Source organism: Citrus clementina, unplaced genomic scaffold (assembly GCF_000493195.1).
Source record: "Citrus clementina cultivar Clemenules unplaced genomic scaffold, Citrus_clementina_v1.0 scaffold_9, whole genome shotgun sequence".
Classification (NCBI taxonomy): domain Eukaryota; kingdom Viridiplantae; phylum Streptophyta; class Magnoliopsida; order Sapindales; family Rutaceae; genus Citrus; species Citrus x clementina.
This window is the reverse complement of record NW_006261964.1, coordinates 5,013,757-5,036,943: the sequence shown is the minus strand read 5'-3', so window position 1 is coordinate 5,036,943 and position 23,187 is coordinate 5,013,757. Positions and strand designations below refer to the sequence as shown.

General features: G+C 35.6%; 4 protein-coding genes across 4 annotated transcripts in view; 2 read left to right on the top strand and 2 right to left on the bottom strand.

The window, feature by feature from the left end:
- LOC112096796 overlaps positions 1-2,673 on the top strand; it is a 2,856-nt gene extending 183 nt beyond the window's left edge. The window contains exons 2-10 of the mRNA XM_024180595.1: positions 28-262; positions 348-500; positions 589-693; positions 777-971; positions 1,060-1,230; positions 1,316-1,747; positions 1,835-1,930; positions 2,029-2,157; positions 2,275-2,673. Coding sequence (XP_024036363.1) covers positions 28-262; positions 348-500; positions 589-693; positions 777-971; positions 1,060-1,230; positions 1,316-1,747; positions 1,835-1,930; positions 2,029-2,157; positions 2,275-2,673 — 1,915 coding nt within the window. The remainder of the gene's footprint in view (positions 1-27; positions 263-347; positions 501-588; positions 694-776; positions 972-1,059; positions 1,231-1,315; positions 1,748-1,834; positions 1,931-2,028; positions 2,158-2,274) is intronic.
- Positions 2,674-2,893: 220 nt separating this feature from the next.
- Positions 2,894-3,739, bottom strand: LOC112096795. The gene has a single exon (XM_024180588.1). It carries the CDS (start codon positions 3,737-3,739, stop codon positions 2,894-2,896), a length of 846 nt encoding a protein of 281 aa, XP_024036356.1.
- A 4,527-nt stretch (positions 3,740-8,266) lies between these two features.
- LOC18032942 (CWF19-like protein 2) lies at positions 8,267-15,668 on the bottom strand. Its single transcript, XM_006420096.2, has 12 exons — positions 15,375-15,668; positions 13,922-14,007; positions 13,543-13,629; positions 13,033-13,441; positions 12,778-12,926; positions 12,222-12,425; positions 11,977-12,144; positions 11,435-11,836; positions 10,537-10,616; positions 10,020-10,380; positions 9,224-9,436; positions 8,267-8,860 (listed from the first exon to the last, which is right to left on the bottom strand). Exons 3-12 carry the CDS (start codon positions 13,585-13,587, stop codon positions 8,531-8,533), a joined length of 2,361 nt encoding a protein of 786 aa, XP_006420159.1. The 5' UTR covers positions 13,588-13,629; positions 13,922-14,007; positions 15,375-15,668; the 3' UTR covers positions 8,267-8,530.
- A 5,957-nt stretch (positions 15,669-21,625) lies between these two features.
- LOC18032837 (glu S.griseus protease inhibitor) lies at positions 21,626-22,268 on the top strand. The gene is made up of 2 exons (XM_006420095.2): positions 21,626-21,798; positions 21,906-22,268. The coding sequence occupies exons 1-2, from the start codon at positions 21,708-21,710 to the stop codon at positions 22,097-22,099; spliced, it is 285 nt and encodes a 94-aa protein (XP_006420158.1). The 5' UTR covers positions 21,626-21,707; the 3' UTR covers positions 22,100-22,268.
- The last annotated feature ends 919 nt before the right edge of the window (positions 22,269-23,187 follow it).

The window sequence follows — 23,187 nt, the reverse complement described above, 5'->3', positions numbered from 1 at the left end:
GATTGCGATGTTTTATTTTGCGGACAGAGTACTAAATGCAAGAAAAAATCACTGTCAAATTAATTTCGATTGGCTTGACCAAGTTGATGATATTCAGTACTTCCGAAAGCGTCCATGGGGTCTATTGTCGTGGGAAATGATTTATGAGAGTCTTGACAATGCACTGTTCGAAAAAGACGAGAAATTTAAGAAGACTCGGTTGAAAAATCCAGATCATAATATTGAAAAATACAATCTTTACGGATTTACGTCTGGGGTGCAGGTGCTTTTTTTTGTTTATTAATAAGTTTTATAGTATTAAATATTTGATAGTTGTTTTATTTGATTTTTCACTTTGGTTGTTGTAGGCTTGGATTTATGAAGCAATCGGAGGGTTACCATCAACATGGGTCGTCAAAACGAAGAGTAAGATTCCCCGCATTCTGCAATGGAAGCCTATGGCGTCTTCGAGAATCAACTTTGCGGAGGTTTATTCGTTCTTCAACGACGAATCTCGTCTTGTAAGTAATATGTATTACTTATTTTTTTAACTTTACTAAATTTAAGTTGGGTTTACTTACTTAAATTTTTCAATTAAATTTATGGCAGACGGACGTTTTACAAACTCTTGAGCCAAATTCAAAGGAGAGTAGCAGAAAATATTGGCTCTCTGTGAAGGATTACTTGCCAAGCATTCCAGACTGGGTTCATAAGGTCGGTATACTGTAAGTACAAAAATTTTTTTTATCGAAATTTTTGACTTTTCATTTAGTAATTTTAAATGATACTTTATACAGCACCAACCCTCAATCAACGCGATGCCGTCGGTTACAAGACAATCGGACGAGCATGACGATCATGACGACATACCAAACCCAATACCAGAGCAGCGTCATGACACTTTTGAGCAGCGTCATGACACTTTTGAGGATGAGGTGGCTGTTGATGACCAGCAGCAAACAGACAACTCTGATGACGCACGGGATTCTGAGGTTATAAATAATATACGATATTTTTCACTTTGGTTGTTATTATTTTTTTATTGTTATTCTAAAGTTTTATTTTTTTCTTTTGTATTAGTCGAGGACAAAGCAGTTTAATGATTACGTACGACGACGGCTGGATAAGATTGATCGTAACGTGTATGAAATAAAGTCAGAATTAAAAGATTTTAAAGAAACCGTTGTTGGCTTCATCGACACATTTTCTAAACGTCCAAATAAGGATTCTCCCACTGCACGCTCGTATGCGGTAAGCTAATTTATATTAAATAATTATGTTCGTTTAACTTTTAATTTGATAATTATTTAATATGTTCTTTTTGGCGATTGTACAGGCCCCGGATGACTATGGAGTGTATACTGACGTGGGCAATGAAAATTTGTCTACGCCCACGTCATTGGTTAGTTTCTACGGGGATGTTAGTGGGGAGAGCGTGCAGGTGTTCACAGAGGTGCCTCCGGGCGTTAGTAAGTTCGGCCGCGCGTACATACCGTCGTATGTTTATAACAGTCCTTACATGATTCCTCCGGTCAGGCGAGGACAGAACGTCCGGAGGTTACCTCGACCCCAAATCATGGAGCATGCGATTGACATGAGTACGAGTGTGGATGTAAATCCGCTGAGAGGATTGGAGGACTCTAGTTGGTTTGCTGAGTTTGATCGATGGTTCACTGGTGATATCAGAGTCCGCCGGAACGTCCAGCACCCGCGGTCATTCTTTCAAATAATTTTGGGGACAGCTTCGATGGGATGGCTAGGCGATGAGGTATTTATATTTTCCTCGTGGTGTATACTGTTGTGTATTTGTGTATAATTTTTTTTTTAAAATCGTAATATTTCTGTTTCTCTACAGCATATTCACGAGTATCTCCGCTTGATTAGCGAGAAACAACGGCAGTATCCAAATGCCTTACTCCAACGTGTCACACATACGGACACATTTTTTTGGGTAACGTGCCGACAAAACTTACAAATACTATTTAATTTCTTTAATTATTGCCTTTAAGTTTAATTAATTTATGCATTTCTTGGTTATCTATGTACTAGGTGTTCTTGAATCAGTTATGGAATAACGGGAATTGTGCAGTCGATTCAATGGTATTCGACGACCGCTTGAATAGTTATCTGTGTGGGCGACAGCACACAATGTCAAAATCAATGACGGATGTCGATATGGTATGTATTTTATTACATTTCACATGTTCTATAATGAAAATATTCGAGGAGTTGTTTTTTCTTTGTTGTATTTCAATTTCATATATAACGAACATGTTTTTTAATTTTTATATGCAGTTACTCATCCCTGTTAACTTGGACGGCGCGCATTGGGTACTAGCACGAGTTGACTTTCGGAAAAATAAAGTCTTGATTTATGACTCATTACTCACATTTCGCGACGACAAAAGGTACAAGTTGAAATTCAAGCCACTTGAAGTTATATTCCCTCGCTGGTTGGAATATGTTGGCTTCTACAATATACGACCTGAGTTGCGGAGTGAAGACCCGTGGAAAGTTATCGCAGTTAAGAGCGCGCCACAACAAGAGCCTGGAACTGGCGATTGCGGTGTTTTTGTATTGATGGTTACGATGTATTTAATGTTCGGGCTTAGGTTGGAGTTTAACGCTAGTCATGTCGAGTACTTTAGAAAGAAGATTGCGGTTGATATATTTAATGACGATATTATATTGTAGACCTATGTAGTAATTTCAATGTTGAAATTTACATTTTTTTTAATTTCCGCACTTAATTTTATATAATTTTAATGCCTCACATTTTGAACTTTAAAATAAAATAAAGTTTTATGAATAATAACAATTTTAACCAACGAAATACAAAAAACAATAACAGTTTTAACCAACGTAACACAAAAACAATAATAGTTTTAACCAACGAATAACACACAAAATACAACTAACTTCGAGTCGATGCAATAGGATTCTTACATCGCTTACGATTATGGCCAAGTTCATGACACCGGCCGCATCTTACAGTTCGCCGGTCAACGTCCTCGCCAGCCGAGGGTATTCTGCGCTCTTTACGACGTCCAGGTGGCGGTGCCTCAACTGGTGGGTATACCTGCAGCTCCTGAATTTCATCTGGAACTTCCCAATCAGCCACATCACCAACTGGCTCCACTGGTTGTGCATAAGCCATCGCCAACGATTCTGTAGTGTAAAAGTCCGAGCAAAGGTTAATAAAATCCACCCGGTGTGTTAGACACGCCGCAATTGCATGAGCACACACAAGCTGATCAAGCTGAAACACTCTGCAGGAGCAAGTTCTCTTTTGCAAGTCAACCAACCCTTCCTTAAGCCCACCGCCTATAACTTGAAAGCGATGCGGAGACACCGGCCGAACTATCATTCTTTCAGCTATAGTTCTCCTCTCAGTGACTATTTCATCCGCCCATGTTGTTAGCCGAGTAGTCATGGATTCAGCCACAATTTTTCTATCATAAAACCATTGCTGCAATGTTTTCCTGAAGTGATCAACAAGATGAGTAACAGGAAATTTTCGAGGTTCCCTCATGAAAGCATTAACACTCTCCGCGATGTTGGTGGTAAGAATGCTGTACCTCCTACCTTCAAACTGAGACCTTGCCCAATTACACGTACCGACATTATTTTCTAGGTAATCAGCCGCACCCGAGTGGATCATCCACAACCCTTCAAGTTGTCTCTTAAATTCCTCGTGGCCATATGCTTTTGCTGCATTAATAAAGGCAGGCTCAAATTCATCCCAAAGAGCTTTGGACATTCTAAATTATGACTTAATGTTACCTTTGACGTGGTAAAAACAAACGCCATGAGTTGCATTGTGAAATACTTTAAGAACGGCTCTCCTTATGGCAGTGCATCGATCAGAGATAATTACCAACTCAGGTCTATCACCAATCACTCCATGTAACTTCATCATAAACCATTCCCAAGCATCATTATTTTCTGAATCCATGATCCCAATGGCTAACGGATACAATTGATTGTTACCATCAAGACATGTTGCCACGAACATGCTTCCACGATATAATCCCTTCAGATGAGTACCATCTACAGCAATGACAGGCCGAATGTACTGCATAAACCCCTTGATGGAAGATCCGAGTGCTACAAAATAGTACAAGAAATTACCATCTCCATCCTGCTCGAGGTGAGTGACTGTACCCTCATTCGCTGTAGTTAGTACGTGAGAGTATTTAGGGAGCAAGTTGTATGACTCTGCAGGGTTGCCGCGTACTATTTCAAGACCAACTTCTCTCGCCCTATATGCCTGCTGGTATGTTAACTGAACACCGTATTCCTGTTGCATATCTGCTCTTATGTCATTGGGAGTATAAATCCTCTTATCTTGAATATATTTTTCTGCGATAATATGACCGACAACCCGGCTCCTTAGTTGATGACGTCCATCAACCAATACCTCATTATGACAAGTGTGTACATTATCAATTCTCTTCACCACCCAAGGAACATGTTGCTCGTTCGAACTTCTAGTTGCTCGAATACGCCATTTACATGATTCTGAACAACAGTGAGCCTCGAAACGTGTCGTAGTAGACCGTGCAATCTTAAAATCAAACTTATCTCTAAAGGCCACCTTGCGTAGTTGTAATATAAGCTCATTCTTCTCAGCAAATAGCTTACCCACGCTGATATCATCTGAGTCACAACTGCTAACAAAGCTTGGAGCAACCATGTTCGAAGGTAAAGTTGGAGCAAGACTTGTAAGGGGGTCAATTCTCCTTCTCGATCGAACCATAGAAGGAATAGGTCTATTGCCTCTGTTATTCATAGGAGTATTGTCTTCACACTCATCCTCATCCTGAAACGACGGAACATTCGAAGGACCGGCTCCTCCATCATCACCATCATTATTGAAACGAGTGCCCCGCCTTGTATTATTAGAAGGTTCTGCACAAACATTATCCCCCTCTGTCTCATTATGAAAATCATCATTGTCCCGAAAATCATTGTTGTGATACGGAGAATATTGTTGCTCCAACGACGTTGTTATTGGAAATACCGTTGCTCCAACATCCTGTAACGTAACGCCATTATCATCAATGTTGTCATAATTGTCGTGGATTGGAGAGTAATATTGCTGCAGCGATATTGTCCTTGGCAACACCTCTTCATCATTATCGGGGCCAGACATATTTGCTCTAAACGAAGTTTCTGTATCGACATGTGGCTCAATACCTTCGCTCGGAACTCGAGGTGATGTGGTCACGAATATAGGAATGCATCCAAAATTAGCTACGTCAGATGCCATATGCAACACAACCCTCACCATTTCATCATCACATATATCCATGGGCATTGCACATATACGATATAATGTGTTACTAGACCTCAAAGTTGTCTTCATTGTGATACTATAGTCATTACGATTTATTTTTAACACCTCGTATACTCTTGTCAATAACTGATCAAACAGGTAATTTTTTCCAACCAAAAAAGCTCGATTTTTACCATTCACGTACTCCATACAGCCATTCTCTAATGTCTCCCACCAACCATCGTAACACAATTCAAGTACAACTGAATCCATTAAGCCTGAAATTAAAAAAAAAAATTTATTTCAGTCCTAATTAAAATAATACAATTTTAATAAATCTCCAAGAGTGGGTGCGACATGCAACCTGTCGCACCAAGGTTTGGTGCGACAGGCAGCCTGTCGCCAGATTCAGATCCACCAACCATCGTAACACAATTCAAGTACAACTGAATCCATTAAGCCTGAAATTAAAAAAAAAAATTTATTTCAGTCCTAATTAAAATAATACAATTTTAATAAATCTCCAAGAGTGGGTGCGACATGCAACCTGTCGCACCAAGGTTTGGTGCGACAGGCAGCCTGTCGCCAGATTCAGATTCACCCGACTCAGTTCAGTAAGTTCAGAAAATAATTCATACCAGTAAGTGACGTCGATTTGTGTTGAATTTGGATAGATTATGATCGGATATCACTTTTACAGTTGTCTTTTGCGGTCGCCGTTGGCTTATGATTCAAGAATGAAAAGCTGCTTTTGGTTTGGCGAGATGGGAGAAACAATGTTGGTTTTGTTCTGTAAAGAAGGGTAATTTGGGAAGAAAGGCTTGTGTTTGGCTAATGTTGATAGAAAAAAGTTGAGAGGGTTAATTACGAAAATAATAAAATATTAATGGTTATTTTTGTAAATTTCCCTTTTTTTTTTAATTAATTAATTATTTATTTATTATTATATTTTTTTTTAACGTTCCTGGCATTTGCCCGTGTCGTGTGGTTAAGGAAAGTAGAGTGAAAAGGTTCGATTGTGTCTCTGGACATGGGCGTATTTATAGGCTGCTTATTTTGGCTTCAAGATTAAAACCCTAGCACTTTTCCATTTTTGGATCACTGTTGATCCAACGGTTACATTTTATAAACAAACATCCGTGTAATCTGAGCCGTTGAAATGGAATATCGTAACGGCAGGACACGTGGTGCGCATGAGGCTTTTTTTTTTTATTTAAGTAATTAATTAATTTTTTTTTATTTTTTTTTAATGTTCCTGCCATTCACCTTCCAAAATTTACAATGAAAGATAATAAAGCCCGTGTCGTGTGGTTAAAAAAATTACAAAATCTTTTTGCTCAAAAGTGTAGGCATACCTACAAGGCTACAACAAGTATTCTGGTTGTTCAAGTATCTGTTAAATAAATATGTGATTGATTCTGTCTAAAATGAATGAACACTTCAAAAAGTGAAATTGAATCAACTCCAGTCACACTTCAACTCAAAATGTGAATTTTTATTTATTTTTTTCGGTTCTTTCTCCTCTTATCATCGATACATAATCAACCACCGATCAAAATGGCAAGGCACTTGAAGCTGAAATCCTGAATTGCTTTAGAGTACAGCTCTTTTTCCCTATTCAAGTTGTTCTGTCCAGTCGAATGGTTCCCCCAGTACGTGCATATTTTCCGTCTGATGACAGGCATTAAGACTTCAAAAATCCCGGCCAAGGATTTCACGTATCTGCAGGCTTAGATAATGATACAAGGCTTCTGTTGTACGGCTCATACACCTGGTGTACAAGACAACAATCTAAATCTGGAAAGCTGATTCAGTTTTTAAAAACATTAGAGTACGACATCCTTTTACAAGACCATTGTAGACCAAATGATTAATAAAGCAGAGTAGAAGTACCAGCACTGCATTGCATCCCCATTGCATGGATCAAGTATTGAATTCAAACAAATGTACAAAAAATGCAGTACCTTGAGAGAAGGCATTGGGGGCTTCAATCTTGACTTCAACCAACCCCGTACATTCATAAATCTTCAACATCTTAATACTGCGGCTAGAGATGTTAATGCTCTTCAAGTCAAGAAGCGGAAATTTAGAAATTTGGTTGCAAAGACACTCATCCTCTGTAGGAGCAAGGGCAAATGTCAAGTGTTTGAGAAACTTACATGAGGCTAAGTTGAACTCGCATTGAAATGGGAGTGGCCCTCGAATTGTAAACTTTTTGGACATTCTGTGCTTCGAACCATTAATTTGCTTTAAAGGCAAGAATGACAAAATGTGATGTAGTATTGGTTCCGGCAAATCCAATATCCGGTCTATGCGGCCGAGGCTCTCCATAATAATATTATCATCACCGGATTCCCTCAACAATTACTTAGCAACTGATTAATATATTTCGATTATGTTGAGTTGAGCATCTTAAAAATAAATAAATAAATCAACAAATCATCTTTAAAAAAAAACTGTTTTTGAATTGAACGTGTTTGTTTATTTATCTGGGGAAAAAACTGTAACTTAAGAGAACAAACAAACAAGAAATTTGGAAATATCACCAAAAAATTTAAAAAAAAATATTCCATGATTTTTTCCCACTCTCTATTCATCATTACTGAAAGACAAATATCAAAACAGCAAAAACAGAGGAAAAAAAAAAAGAAAATACAGAACTAACGACGATGAGGACCTCTCCATCTGATGAATCCCGCAATCCAACAGATGCAGCAGTTGAATTATCAAAGCGTTGATCTACTTCTTGTACATAGCGATTTTTTAGAAGATTCCTAATCCAAAACAGACTCAGGAAGTCAGTTACAGCAGTGGAATTATAATCTGTTTTATATATAAGTATTTTTAAGGATTACAAATCCAAATAGGATATGGTTTAGGGAATCCTTAAGACAATACCCGCAGAGGTTTACTTGCAGGACAAGGGTTCTGTGTCTTTTCAGTAACCGTAATAAGGGACCACGTAATTCTGAATTTAGATGGTTGAAGTACATAATTATGTATCCCAAGTGAAGTTGCATCTAACAAGTTTATATAGATATTAAATTATCAATTCATGATGAAAAAATAAAAATTAACTATACCCACGACAAAAATTTGATGACATATCACTAGAAATAAAAAACTATGTACATCACTATAAATATAACATATTGCTTAAACTCCAGCCTATGCATGTGTGTTGCCAACGGGCTATAAAAGACCATTGGCCAAGTTCATCAATTTAAGTTAAAACTGAAGTCCTGAATTGCTTTAGAGCCACTGCACAGTTTTCTATTTAAGTTGTTTAGTCCAGTCAAACGGTTCCCAGTCCCGCGCGAAAGTTGCAACCGCTTGCTTTTGTGCCTCCACAGATTCATGCCTCCTACGACGGTACATGTCTTCCTCGGGAAGGCGAAGCATGCCTCTTATGACGTTTAGTCCGAAGCTGCTTTTAAACTGTGTTTCGTCATCAATTACATGGACGAAACCCTTATTTAGACCAAATTCAACGTGGAAGTAAGGAAAGTCCTTTGGAATTGAACCACGCAAGCCCTTCACACTCGTATCAATTAACTTCTTTGCATTGTGCTGGCTCCATTCATCTTCAGCTTCATCAATTGCCTGAAACAGCTAGTTTCAGATACTTGTACTGTATATATTGAGACAAAAAGAATTGTAGGTACACGGACATGCAAACAAAAAGAGGTGTTCATGTGGATGGGAGGATCAGTTCAAAAACATGAACTTTACAGGACATTACTTTATTATGCAAGCTATGTACATGCCATGCCAACCTCCAATTTTGTTTTACATAAATGTGCAACTAATTTGGCAATAAATGGGAATCCTACACAAAGTTAAGGGCAGCAAAAACATCTTTACTTAGGCCAGTCAAATTAACCACAGTTAACAATAAAGTGAAGCATAATATAGACAAGGAGAACCAGAAGAACAATAGAGAGAGAATGAATGACGGAATCTAACCTTCTTGAAATAGACAGGGGCCTGTTTCGCAATTTTTTGGGGCAAAGGAATGCACTCAATCAAACAATGGCGACGCTGTTGTCCCAAACCCATCACTGTTTCGAGAAACACTAATTCCTTCTCTTGCTTTGCAAACATCATGATAAGGCATTTCTTGAAGTTACGAATTTCATCCCACACATGACTGTCAACGGTTCGAGTCGCCAACTCATGCTGCAAAAGCAGAAACTCTTAATCAGAATAGAACAACTTAAAATCAAGTCAACCTTATGATAATAAAGGGTCAACTGCATGAGAACAAAGGGATTCCTTTTCTTTTCGGTTGACAGACATAAACCCTCAAGTATATGCAACCTCCAGCAAGATATAACATTGGCGTTCAACAGTTTTGCATCATGTGTGAGTCAAACCCAGACATGAGTTTACATCTTACCCTACATTCACCCTTACCACTGGGCCACCCATTCAGATTAAACAATTTCCATCGTGGATAGCAGGCTGTTGGAACTTAAATTATTCAAAAAGTGACGGAAATTTCACAATTATAATTGCTTTGGGATTAATCAAACTTTCCACAATGCCCATACATTCACTGTGTCCCACAGCCATCATTAAGTATAAATATTTGCTTCCAGGTGCCATGAATCATAAATAGAATGACTCCATTCCAACAAAATATTGAAAATCCCCAAATATGTGTTTTAAGTTCAACCATGGAAACCATTCAACTGAAAACAAAACCCAAAAAAAAAAAAAAAAAAAAAAGTAATAGATTATAGTAAAGAAACAACATTACCTGCATTGGCAAGATGCAGCAATGACCAGGCACGACAGACTGCCACTGTGGCATCATCAAATAAGTAAAATTTGCTATTGCCACAACAAGGTGTCTTGGCCGGTTTGGATTCTCAAAGCAAAACAGGCAGCGCTCTTGTTGAGTCATGATACGTCTCGCAATAGCTCTTTCAGCACCCTTATTATCATTTGCTCCTCTCTTCTTCTGGGATTTTCGACTTGGACCATCTTCAAAATCATATTCATCATCGGCCCGACCAGATATACTGTATTGTTTATTATGCATTATCTTTTGGACCAGATTCCTATCAGCATCATCATCATCCTTCCTTTTTCGAACAGACAAATCATAAATAACATGCCTACAAATTAAAAAATGAAATATCCATTAGTACAAAAACTCCTCCGAAATATTAATATGGCAGATTACCAAGAACAGTACTCTTTCAACAACTTCACACACTTAAAGGGAAGTAAGAAAAAAGAATAGAATCTCCAATCACAATATTCAAAATCACCCCCCCGAGCTTCCAACACCTTGATGTTTAGTAGAATTATCAGCTGCACCCTGCTTTACCTTCATTTTCTCAACTTCTTGCTAATAAACAGAAACAAAAATAATAAAAAAACAATTAACCACGAAGAAGAAGCTCACAATCTTAATAGCTGGCTGTCCAAGTACAAAGTACAAAGATCTTCTTTGAAAATAAAAGATTATGCATGCATATATCTGTCCCAAACCTAATAGCCGAGTGCACAACATCAATTCTAATATATCTCCCTACTATGAACACTGGAATTCTGTGAGCACTAGCTCACAAAATTGGAAGCAAGAAATAATCCAATTATCTCTAAGAATATCAATGGTAAGAAACATTAAATCATAATTTTCATGATTTTTCAATCAGAAGTTAAAGAAAATTCAGTTTAAGTATAAAAAAGACTGAGGTAGAACATCATAGAGACTTATACAGATCAACATAAAAATAAAAAGAAAATAAAATAAACTCCTTAATAACTAGAGTATTACAAAAGTCCCTACGATGTTCTCCTTCGAAGAAACAAGAAGCACTTGGCAAAGTAGGCAGTGGATGGAACAACCAAGATTAGCAAAACAGCCAAGCGGCTGTAAAGACTTTTTAGCCTATTCATGAAAAGGGTTAGGGTGGTGGATAGACCAATCTCCAGATGAATGCTAATGAAAAGACCTGACCGGGAGCTTCAAAAGAAGCTTTATCATACTATCTTAAAGTTCCGCAAAAGACAGCACTAGAAAAATAGTAAATTTTTTTATGACAAATTCACTTGGCACTTTTAATTCTTTTATGTCAAATTGGAGAACCTCCAGATGGGTTTAACACCTATCACCCCAAATGCAAATAAGAGAGGAGAGAAGTTAGGAAAATATTGTCATACCAAAAGTTTTTCAGCTTCTTCATGCTTTCCTTTCAAACGCAGTTGCATTGCCTTAGCAGCTAGCTTGTTGGCACCCAGTCCCTCTTCAATCATAACGGTACTTTCGCTAGGTACTTTTATTTCAGATAACACCACTTCTGACTCCACATTGCCCTCATCATTAGGATTGGAATCAACAGGACCACCAGGATCTTTACCTTGCTGACGACTGAATTCACGCATGAAGTTTCCATCATTTTCAAACTTATTTAAGCCAGAGAATGCAGCAGAGACAATGTTAGCATCCCTAGCAGACATATGTTGACCTTTTCGCTTTCCCCAAGACAATGAATCACGAGCTTTAGGGGCTCTCATATCAGGATGCCGAAGAGACACATCCCTCAGGTAATCTCTATTGGAGGTCTAAGGATCACAACCACAAAAATCCAATGTGTTGGGAAAATTTCAGTTTCTCAATCAGAATAGAATCTTTAAGTATTTCAATCCAAATTACAAAACCACAAAATCATTAAGAGAGAGAGAAAATCAACTGTTGCAGTTACCTTCTGAGTATCTCTTTCCTTTTGATCTTCAGCATCTACTTGACAATCTTCAGTTAGTCCGCTTTTTCTGTTTTTTATGGCATATAAATGAGCACGAGATGGAGCAGCCCTGTGAGATGTAGCAGATACAGCTAGTTGACCAAGAGAACCCCAACGCTCTTCCACAACCTGAACCATTTAAATGAATAAAGAGCAAAATTCATACCGGTAATGCTTGATCGAATCTGAAAGGCATAGTAGCATACCTCGTCAAATCGTCGTCCTTCTCGAGCTGCCTGCTCCTGGGCACGCTTCAAAGCTTTAAGTCTCCAGCTTGCACCTCCATCACCGACAAGTGAGGAAGACAAAAGTTGCTCTCCGCTACCTTTATTCTCATCTTCATCTTCTGGATAGCCACTTCCATTATCCTTCAGATAAGGATTCAACTCCCTTGGATTCACCTTTGGCATCTGGCAGACAAAGCAAACAATGTGGAGTCAACAAACAATCATATAGACTAAATGACAGCAAACAGAAGACTCATGTTAACAAACAGGAAGAAATAAATATAAAGTTATATGCAGTCACATGACAATCATGTAGCCGTAAAGGCATCTGGCAAATATGTTTTCCATAGAAATCAGACATGCACATATGAAGATATCTAAAACAGGTCCAGTACAAGAGCTACTCCAAAAAACCAATTTTAACCAGATGCAACAACAATTCAGAACAAAAAATAGACGAGGATAAAGAAAGGCTAGATGAAATATGATCAATAGATTGCAACTAGAAGGAAGTAAGAACAAATTGACAGCATACCTCCTCATAAGGAGGTTCGTCTGGTTGCTTCTCAACAGGCGCCAAAGGCTTTCTTGCTGTCCTCTCTGCAGGCCTCAGCATCCACTCTAACCCCATTTCCTTTCTCACAATTTCCTTCTCCTTAAATGATTCTGATCCTCTATTGTCATCTATATAGCAACATGCAAAATTTGGATCAAATGAACATGATAAACTTGAAGACAATTTTTTTTAAAAAAAAAAAACTGAAAAACAAAATCACTGCAAAATGCATACCAGACAAGCCATCCACAATGTCCTCTTCATCCCGTCTCTCCTTATTTCTTTTCTTTCTATTCCCCTTGCTTCCTTTCTGGTCCTCATAGTCTGAACCAGATGAAGAATAATTCTCAGAAGAATAATGTTTCCTACCAGTTCTTGAACCTTTATCAGTACTTCTCTTACTCTTCTTTTTTGCACTCCTATATTTCCTTTCATCTCGGTCAGAACTGTCCTCACCCTCACTTTCACTTACTGAATGTTCATCCGACGAGTACCATTTCTTGCTTTGTCTCGACCGTTTCTTTATTCTCTCAAGATCATCATCCGAACTACCACCGTAACTTGAACCCTTCTTCTTTCTCCTATGCTTTTCCTTCCTACTACTTGATTTCCTTCCCTTTGCATCCAACTTTTCATCTTTTACCTAACAACAAATAACCGAGTTAGTAGATACATAATTAAAATTATAAGCAAAATAAAAACTTTCACAAGCTAGATATAGTATTAAAAAGTAACAAAATTTACTTTATCAACTTGATCGCGAGGTATGAACTTCACTCCAGCAAGCATCTTTTTGATTCAACAAATCAACAATGTATTTCCAATAAGAAACTGCAATAATAAAAAGTAAATCCATATCAAAGCAATATAAAAACTAAATTTTTCACTCAAAGCTTAAAAAGACGAAAAACGATAACCATGTAGATGTGTTCTAAATATCAGCCATCCTGAATGTGAATCTTTTGAGAATTAAAGGCTACTTATTAATAAAGCTTATGCCTAAAATGGGATAAAGATTCCTTATATAATCTAAGCTTTCCTTAGTTTTTAAAATTTTATATTGCTTTGATATGGATTTACTTTTTATAGCAGCAAATAACAGCTAATAACAGTAGAAACTCACATGAAATTTTTGTTATATGCTCGCTAATAGCTGTGAGTATTGAGCGGATATTTACTTGAAGATTTATGAACCGGCTATCCTCTTCTCTGCAGAAAAATATTAGCAAATAACAATCAATTTTTGTTTCTATGAAACGTGAAAACAGTTAAAAAAGGAAAAACAACATAAAAAGTAAAAAGCAGCAAAAACTTTATCAATAAGCAAAAAAGTAAAAAATTACCTAGAAACAACAGAATAAACACCAAATAACATATTTATCCACGAAAAATAGCAAAATAACAGCAAACAACAGTTAATAATAGTAGAAACAGCAGTGTCAGCAATAAATAACAGTAAAAGGTTATCTAAAACAGCAGGAAAAAACACAAATAACAAATTTATCTAACAAAAAATAGCAAAAACAACAACAAATCAGCAAAATGGCAAGCAGGAGAAACAGTAAAATCAGCGATAGCAACAACAAATGCAGCAAATAACAGTACAAGCAGGAGAAACAACAACAAATAACAGTAGAAACAGCAGTAACTGACAGAAGAAACAGCATAAACAACAACAAATAATAGTAGAAACAGCAGCAAATAACAGTTGAAACTGAAGAGCCAGCAGCAAATAACAGCCGAAACAAATAGACAACAAAAAGTTACCAAATAATAGTATAAACAGTAAGAATCCAGACTTGGTTAGATGACTAGCTATTAATCCCTCTTAGAAAGGTATATAGTCTATTAATCTAATTTACAACTTAAATAAAGTTATGTCGAGTCATATATCTATTATTTTTGTTGAAACAAAAATCTCTGTAGATATAATAACTTCTTTCTATTGACACCCAATAACAATTTAAGTTTCTACATTTTTTTTGCAGAATGCTAAAAAAAAAGGAAAACTAAACAATTTTTGCCACCGACACGCAATAAAATATCAACAAAATATCAACGGCAGATTAGTAGCCTGTAGCCTGATTGCAAAAGATTTGGATGTTTCATTAAAAAAAAAAATGTGGGATCACATGAAAAAGCTGTTATCTTCTTTCTTATTTCCTGGAGCAGCGACATACTCCCCAAATATAAACCTCAATTAAACCCCAAAAGACCACCAAAAAAAAAATGAAAATACAAAAAGAAGATAAATTAAATTTCACTTCAGTAGGGTTCAGTCGGGATTGATTTTCGAGGCAACAAGCATTTTCTTATCTTTCATTATCGAGGGGCATGATGATAGATATTTAATACCTCCCCTGAATTGATTGCAAAACTCTTTGCGCCTGTTAATTTCATATTATCACTCTTTTTGCTTCTTCAATTTTCACAAACTTCATTTATGATCTAATTGAAACCCTAGGCAAGGGAGACTAAGGAAGATGCTACAAAGTTGGGAGTTCTGTGATGTGCAGAGTCAGAGAAAAAATGCGGGCAAGAAAGCTCAAGAGCGCCATAGCCAACTCAGTACTCACCTTCACTAGAGCGAGAGCAACGACTGAGAGAGGCAGCAATTGCGGCAGCGACGGCTGGCGATGATGAATTAGGTTACGAGCGGTTGCTGACAAAGATGATGGCAGCAGATGAGCAGCGGCTGACAGTGGTGGAGACAGCTGCCGAATATGACAGTATTACACAAGCGGCGGTAGACGGTGGTGACCTTGAAGGCTTGAATCGGGTTTGTCGCGTTTGGTGAGAGTGGGATCGTGAATGTGAGAGAGGTCGAGGAATTGCCGATTTTGGGTTAGAAAATAGATAGGAATTGCCTATTTCGATTTTGCTTTTTATATTTTTAATTAAATAATATTTTTAATCAAACCCACCAAACCGATTGGTTTATAATAAACTATGTTTTATAAGAATCCAATTTCATATAATTAAATTGAATTGATAATTTATAATTACATAAATAAAAATCTTATGTGAAAAATATTTTTATTTAAGTTTAAATGATAGTCTTTTTGAAAAGAACATTAACTGCATTATACTTACTCATAAATTTAACTATATATTCTATCAATCATATGGATTAATTTTAATTTTAACCTTTAAAAGATATAATATTTAACTCATAATTTTAATCAAAATATATGTTGAGCTAAATTAAACTACCTACCATTCAATCATTATTTTGAAATTAAGAAGCGTGCAATCGGATGAACAACTCATCACTTATAACTAAAAGTCTTCTAATACGATTAGTCATAAGTCTTAACAAAAAATGAGTTAAGTTTACAAAAAATTGTTAGTTTGTCCTTATATTGCCAAAATTTCTTGAATCTCGATTGGGATTCCAAATTATGGCTTATTTATGCGGGATTAAAAATAAAATTTTATCTCAATTTAATATTCGGTTTTATCTCAATTTAATATTCAGGTCGAGATTAAGGAGGTTTGAATTAATAATTAACACATTTTATTTTTTTTATTTTTCAAAATATTAATATTTTTTTTGTTATTATAATGAAATTATATTACTTGTTAATTAATAAAAAGATTAATCATCAACAAAAATTAAAATAATTGAAAATGCATTCTAAATTTACAACTTTATATTGATTTACCACACTGTAGCAACTAAACAGTTAATTAAATGTGCCCCACAAAGTAGTTATTGGCAACAAATATTATAGGTTGCTGCTATGAGACACTTTTAGCGACGAAATGTTTGGTCGCTAAAAATACCATTAGCGATAAGAACTATTTCGTTGTCAAAGAGCACTCTTTAGCGATGAAATATTTCGTCTCTAAAGAGTGTCTTCTGTCATAGAAATATTGTCCCTAAATTAGATTTTGGCGGTGAAAAACTTTGATAGCTAAAATGATTTTAGCGATGAAACCATTTTTGTCGCCACAAGAATCCTTCAGCGACCAAAATTTTCGTCGCGAAAAATGAGAACAGTGACAAATGCAGTTTCATCGCTAAAAAGTCAAGCGTCGTTGCTACTGATATACTTTCAACGACAATATATTTCTAATTATATACCTTCAGCGACAACATATGTTGTCGCAAATTATTGAAATTTCGTGCTAATTCTTTTGTCGCCTAATTTTTTGGCGACGAAAAAAGTTATTCGTCGCAATATGTAATTTTTAGCGACGAAAGTTTCGTCGCGAAAACCTAGAATTAAATATTAATTTTTCCTTCATTGAATTTGGTGACAAATTGTTTTTTTCGCGCTAAAAATCTTTTTTTTTTTTAAGCCTCGAATTCTTGTACTGGGCATTGTTGTTGAGGTTCCTACCATTGGTTAATTAATTACTGCTATTTTCTGAATAATCATGTCCCTTGTGCAAAAATTAACGAAATAAAAGAGATTGTATTCCCTGCGCTGTACTTTCTGTAGCAAAATAACAATATACATATTCCTCTACTGTGTATGTATGCATACGGATCTCAGTCATGGTGCTTAGATTAATGTCAAATTATTTAATCTGTTACATGGTTTAGATTATATTTGAAATGACATGCACCTACCTTCTTTGAAATGTACGTACATCTGCGCAGAAGGATTCATAGTTTCATACACAATTTAATTACTTGTAATTAAAGCTTTTTCTTCTTTCTAACTCGTCAGAGGATAATCCAAGAATAACGTACACATTATTGAATGGTCAAATTTAAAACATTTCACACCATGGAGAGAGGATCCTGGTCCTTCATTCCAAACCGTCGGATATATCAACTATCAAAATATATAATCACCAATTTATCATTATCCAAAAGCAATACAGTCAAATACACACACACACATGTAATCTTACAAATTTTCTGTATTCATTGATTGCTAAAAGAAAAATGGCTGCAGACTACTAGTTATCCTGGGGTTTCGGCACCTCATCTCCTCGTCAATGTATTATTGTTGTTTACTTAATCACAAAAAAAAAAGACCGAACTGCTATCGAATCAGAAACTTCGTATTCGGATTCTATTCCATTTTTCGTTTTGGAACCTTATTGAAAATTTACTAAACAAGAATCAGAATGAGTTGTTTACTTAAGCTATTGGAATCGAAATCAGAATGAACTCAATTTTCACTAATGTGTTTACTTTATTCTGGAATTGGAATAGATTGTTTCAAATTATTAAAATACCCCTTGTTGCTTATAATGATAAAATAAATTAAGGATAATAATAATAAAATTAATAAAGTATTATTATTATTATTCATAATAAATTAATTAATTATAAAAAAATTTATAGTAATATATTATTGTTCTACGTTAACAATTAATAATAATAATTTTTTATTGTTAATAAAAATAATATTAAACTACTAATAATAATAACAACAATTATTGTTGGGCACACATAACAGAGCACACAGCCACAATCATTTGCAACATCATCACCAAATTTTGTATAATTATAACGACTCTCTTCTTTCTAGCTAATAACCGAGTCATTCCTATGCGTTCAATCACAAACAAACATAATCATATTAATTAACTCTATCCAATATATGTAAGCTCAAAATTTAGCTGCAACCACCATTCATCACATAACAAAAAATTAATCATCAAAATAGTCATTGATCAAGCATAGCATAAAATTCTATATTTAATTTTTTGTTTGTGAATTAATCAAGCATAGCTCAAAATTTAATTCTATATTTAATTAATCTAAACATAATTTAATCAACCAAGTCTCGGAAAAACATATTAATAAATTTTTGTTTTCAGTAGATATCAATTTTGTTCATATTAATCTTCAATTCATGCTACAATTTTTGTGTTAAAAAAATTATTTAATAATAAATCAAATAAAATAATCCAATAATTAAATAAATAATCATTTAATTAACTCAAAAAAATGATGAAGAACAAAATGGGCTGAGCTCATTGATACCTGCAACAGTGATGATGGTGACTGGAAGCTTTCGGTCAGCGGTGAACGGGAGGCAAAGACGAGTGGCAACGACAGAACCCACAACGAGACCAACGACCACGAACCGGCGATTTAAGAGACAACGATAGGGATTAGCTGTGACGACGATGGGCAGTGATTCAGAACCGACGACAACGGCGTGTGATTTTCAAAACCGACGGGTGACTGACCACGATTATGCTATGACATCCAGCTTTGAAGAGAAAAAGATCGGGTTCTAGGGATTTTGCCTTTTTTTTTGTATTTATATTTTTTATTTAATGAGGGTAGTTTAGGAATACTTGAATATGACTGGGGCAAAATGAGAATTTCTAAAAATGAGAGATTGATTCCATGGGAGGTGAGAATTAATCTCTCATTCCTCATTCCCAAATAGTTGTGGGCCCCACCATTTCAATTCTAATTCCTTTTTTATTTTTATGAAGTAAATGTCATCAATCATTTCAATTCCAAATTCTCATTCCCTAATCCAGAAAATAGACGCACCATAAAAGAAATAGCAATTTTGTTGTTCGAGGCGATTTCAGTCTTTTTATGTAGCCATTTAAGTTTTAAATAACTTCGGCCCTGAGATTTTTTTTTCCATGGTAACAGTGGGCCCACCCTGCGTTACTTTCGTGTAAGGGCCTGGCCTTTTCTAAATTTTCTAGGCTGGAGCATAAAGCCCAAGTTGTTTATACACATTCTCAGCCCAATGATTTTCTTCAGATACGCTCTTTGCAGCAACGTGATTGTTTATGAATAGAATAGAAAAAAAAAAAGAAATAAATTTATAATACACACGAGCAATAGTAATACACATATGACATAAAATTTTAAAAATCAAAGAAAACTCACATTATATAAGGAATTTTTATCCCATTTTAAGCATAAGCTTTATTAATAAGTAGCCTTTAATAATCTTACGTCTTAAAAATAATCGCCATTACCAAATAGTCGTGGTCATGTACAAGCAATCAAACTAACATAATGAATTTCATCTTCTATCGGGTAGTTTATTAATTAATTAAGTACTCAACTCATTTTGTATTTGGTCCACACTTTTCTTAAAAATTTTGGAGCCTGGTAATTGTTACTAAACAGCCAACACTTGTCCAATATTCTTACCTCAGCTGAGCTGCTCCAAAACTTTTATGCCTCTGTATGTCACTTTTGCGGGTCAAACAAAGCTATAATCTTCAATTCTCTCTTGAACATATCGACTAAGATAATTTTCCAACTAAGGCAAACCTCAAAAAGACAAACTGAGGTTTCAAAATGCCACTCTACAAGTAACTATTGTGAACACAATTCAGCCATTTCAATCATAAAACAAAGCATAGCAATTTAGAAGAGTGAGGCCAATTAGGATCGAAGAGGGAAAATGGACTTTGAATGCAAAGGTACATAATGAGTTACTTTTATCAGTATAAAAATTACCCAAAATATGTATTAAATTCTTTTTCTGATACCGCAAACATCTGCACATTTTAAGATGTGAATCATTATTTATATTTTTAAATTTATTTTTAAAACGTGCAAATATCTGTATTGAAAAACTATTTATCGTATGTGTATAATGTTTTGTTTTGTGTGTGTAGGTAAGAGTTCATGGCCGGAGCTGGTGGGAGCTGAAGGGAAGGTGGCAGCGGAAACAATTGAGAGGGAGAATCCAATCGTATCTGCTCATATTTTTATTGGAAGGAAGCATTGTGTTCTTGGATAAGTATTACGGTAGGGTTTATGTCTGGGTTGACACTAACGGCATTGTTGCTGAGGTTCCTACCATTGGTTAATTAATTACTGCTATTTTCTGAATAATCACGTCCCTTGTGTTAAAATTAACAAAATAAAAGAGATTGTATTCCCTGTGCTGTACTTTCTGTAGCAAAATAACAATATACATATTCCTCTTCTGTGTATGTATGCATACAGATCTCAATCACGATGCTTAGATTAATAATACAACCGGTTAATTAATTACAATAAGCTATATGTCAAGTTATTTAATCTGTTACAAATGGATTAGATTATATTTGAAATGACATGCACCTACTTTCTTTGAAATGTTCATCTGCGCGGAAGGTTTCATAGTTTCGTACACAATTTAATTACTTGTAATTAAGGCTTTTTCTTCTTTCTGACATGTCAGAGGATAATTCAAGAATAACGTACACATTATTGAATGGTCAATCTTAAAACATTTCACACCATGGAGAGAGGATCCTGGTCCTTCGTTCCAAACCGTCGGATAACTATCAAAATAATCACCAATTTATCATTATCCAAAAGCAATACAGTCAAATACACACACACACATGTAATCTTCCAAATTTTCTGTATATATTCATTGATTGCTAAAAGAAAAATGGCTGCAGACTACTAGTTATCCTGGGGTTTCGGCACGTCATCTCCTCGTCATTGAAGTGAAGGGCTTGATGGTCTCCTTGTATGTATTGTGTGAGTAATTTTTCGTTTTATCTGGAGAGCATATTTTCTAGCTTGATTAATTAAAATATTATATAACAACCCGAGTCCTGAATATTAAAGATAATATTTCACATCCCATGAAAATGAATCTTGTATTAATCATATATATACACACACACATACAAGGATTAGACAATTCTCAGCCATCGATATATTTTTAATATGAGTTATTAGGCGATGGTTTCTATGTCCATAAACTGATTAAAGTAGTTTCTTTCAGTTACGTATAATATCGAATTAATACATGGGTTCCTGCGTCGGCTCAGCTACGTGAACATCTACGCCTCCATATATCTTACGGCCACGGGTCAAAGATTGCTAATTTGAATCGATCTGTGGGATTACATTCATGTTTCTAAAGTACGTAAATTGTCGACTAAATCTACTTTAAGCTATAGAAAGTCAAAAATCACCAACAACAAGCTACCAATGAGACTTTATAAATACACCCATGATCGGCCATTTATATCTCAACAGCCAGAAACAAATCAACAATTTTATTACTAGAAGAGAAAAGGAAGAAATGGCATCGGAATGTAGAGGTAATAACCTAATTAATTCTGTAGTGTAGCTAATAACGCCGATGAAATGCTTTTACATTAGGGTTTCCTCTAATTACAAAACGTTTTGTTTCTGTACATGCATGTAGGTAAGAGCTCGTGGCCGGAGCTCCTTGGAGCTCAAGGTGTGGAAGCAGCAGCAACAGTTGAGAGGGAGAATCCTTTAGTGAATGCTCAGATTGTTTTGGAAGGAAGCTTTGTCACTGCGGACTTTTTATGCACGAGGGTTCGTGTTTGGGTCAACACCCGTGGCACTGTTACTAGGGTTCCAACCATCGGTTAGAGAGGGCTCCAAGCCTCCAAGGACAGTCCATGATATCAAATATTCTAATATATATGTAATTTGCATGAAATTGGCAATAAATAAAGGGATATATCCTTATATCCTTATGCTTGATTGTCAGGATAATAATAAGTACGATATATATTGACTTGACGATAAACTACATAACCTAATCTAATAGAATACAGCTGTATGATAATATCAAAGACTATTAATGATTTTTAGACAAAGTTTTATAAAATAATGCAATCAAATCTTTTTTTCCTATGTATTTTTTTTAATTTCTTTGTTGTCAGTAAAGATTAGCATGCAGTATTGGAATTATATATTGCCATGAAACTTATCCCTTTCGCTGCTGGTCAAACAAAGCCAATCTTCGATGCTGTTTCTAAAATAATGGCTACCTAAAACCATTTTGAACTAATTAAAGTAACACCTAAAAGTCAAAAACGTCGATAATCAACTACAAGCTATATATATCCATCTGTGCTAATCGCACATCAAATTCACAAACGAAGCACAGATAGAAGAGTGAATACCAAAGAAAAAGGGAAAAAAAAATGTCATCGGAATGCAAAGGTAATGATTCACTTCAGTACTGCTTGAAAAGTTTTCCTCTAATTAAGCTCTAATTAGACAATTTTCATTTCTTATATAATCTTCCTTTTGGTTTCTGCGAAGGCAAGAATTCCTGGCCAGAGCTCCTGGGAGCTAAAGGCGACGTCGCGGCAGCAAAAATTGAGAAGCAGAATCCTTATGTTTCTGCTCAGATTGTGTTGGAAGGGACCTTTGTCACCCTTGAGTTCTCATGCTCGAGAGTTCGTGTTTGGGTCAACACCAGTGGCATTGTCACAAGGGCTCCTGCTATTGGCTAGGGCTCTCCAGAGTCAATACTAAGAACCGTTTATAATACTATATAACTATGTAATTAATAAAGGGATTCTTCTATATATAAGTCTATATCCCCACTTATTATTACAAAATTAAATAATAAGAGATATATCGTTGTTCTGATCTATTGTGTTTGAAACAAATTTATGTGTACGGTCTGAATCATATTGAAGCTTGATATTCTTGTTGTTATGCTT

Bases quoted from the DNA above. Each gene is read 5' to 3' on its own strand.
- LOC112096795 (XM_024180588.1), bottom strand. From the start codon at position 3,739: ATGTCCAAAGCTCTTTGGGATGAATTTGAGCCTGCCTTTATTAATGCA.
- LOC18032837 (XM_006420095.2), top strand. From the start codon at position 21,708: ATGATCGGCCATTTATATCTCAACAGCCAGAAACAAATCAACAATTTT. The intron at 21,799-21,905 runs GTAATAACCTAA...ACATGCATGTAG, and splicing joins AATGGCATCGGAATGTAGAG to GTAAGAGCTCGTGGCCGGAG.
- LOC18032942 (XM_006420096.2), bottom strand. From the start codon at position 13,587: ATGCTTGCTGGAGTGAAGTTCATACCTCGCGATCAAGTTGATAAA. The intron at 11,837-11,976 runs GTAACTGCAACA...TGTGATCCTTAG, and splicing joins AGGAAAGAGATACTCAGAAG to ACCTCCAATAGAGATTACCT. The intron at 9,437-10,019 runs GTAATGTTGTTT...CTGCTTTTGCAG, and splicing joins GCTGCATCTTGCCAATGCAG to CATGAGTTGGCGACTCGAAC.